This window comes from Bison bison, unplaced genomic scaffold (genome assembly GCF_000754665.1).
Source record: "Bison bison bison isolate TAMUID 2011002044 unplaced genomic scaffold, Bison_UMD1.0 scf7180017864170, whole genome shotgun sequence".
NCBI lineage: Eukaryota > Metazoa > Chordata > Mammalia > Artiodactyla > Bovidae > Bison > Bison bison.
The window spans coordinates 890,819-891,668 of record NW_011494742.1 but is presented as its reverse complement, the minus strand read 5'-3'; the positions used below and the strand labels follow the sequence as shown (position 1 = coordinate 891,668).

At 43.9% G+C, this 850-nt stretch overlaps 1 protein-coding gene across 1 annotated transcript in view; it reads right to left on the bottom strand.

The window, feature by feature from the left end:
- The window catches only part of EPG5 (ectopic P-granules autophagy protein 5 homolog (C. elegans)), a 133,103-nt gene that overhangs the window by 8,586 nt on the left and 123,667 nt on the right, over positions 1 to 850 (bottom strand). The window contains exon 44 of the mRNA XM_010842036.1: positions 654 to 847. Coding sequence (XP_010840338.1) covers positions 654 to 847 — 194 coding nt within the window. The remainder of the gene's footprint in view (positions 1 to 653; positions 848 to 850) is intronic.

Here is an 850-nt window from a genome sequence, read left to right as displayed (position 1 = left end):
AAATTCTACCATAAACAAAGGAGCATGATGTACACTGGTTTGAACTGGGTGGTTATTCCATAAGAATGCTGATATCAGAATAGTATGGGAATGTTTTTCAAACCAGGTAAGACCTTTAGCAGAAAAACCATGATACAAATAAGTCTTAGAGGATAAAACGGGACTAATGGCAAATTCTTTCTCACCTCAGAATTTTTAGCAACAAAAGCCTGACTTTATTTCTCATTACTCATCCTTCTCATCAGTTAACTTCCACTCATCTTGACTTAATGCTGCTAGACCAAGTCCCTCACAGAACCTGGGTTTCCATGACAAAGCGCTGGCAGTGTAGCAGCTGACCAGGCATTTTAACCTAGCCCTGCACACTATCACTGGCTCAAAGGCAAAAAGCAATGAGTACTGTGGTCAGGTTACAAGGTCAAAAGACAATGAGATACTGCTAAAAAAAACACTTTGAACATAAAAGTTGTTTTAAAATGGAAAAAAAAACATCCTTTTTAAAATATAAAGATGTAATCAGGCTCTATAGTTTTCTTATTAATCTCCGGAAGGAACCTAGCCCCCAAACAGAAAAGCTACCTAGTACCTCGCCCCCTAGGCAGGCGCAGGTGTCTGAGGCCCACTTACAAGAGTAGCGGCAGATGCCTTCTCACCTGTTGGACAAGGGTGACTTCCGGCCCAGCCCAATTGCCCCGAGAATCCCTGAGCTGAGCCTCTCCTCAGCCAACAGGTTCTGCCGGCCTTGAAGCATAAGCAGGATTCGAATGACAGACTCTGTCAAGACCGAGTCATTCTGCTCCGTCTGAACCAGAGACAGCTGCAGGACTTGGTGCCACCACAGAAACAGCTT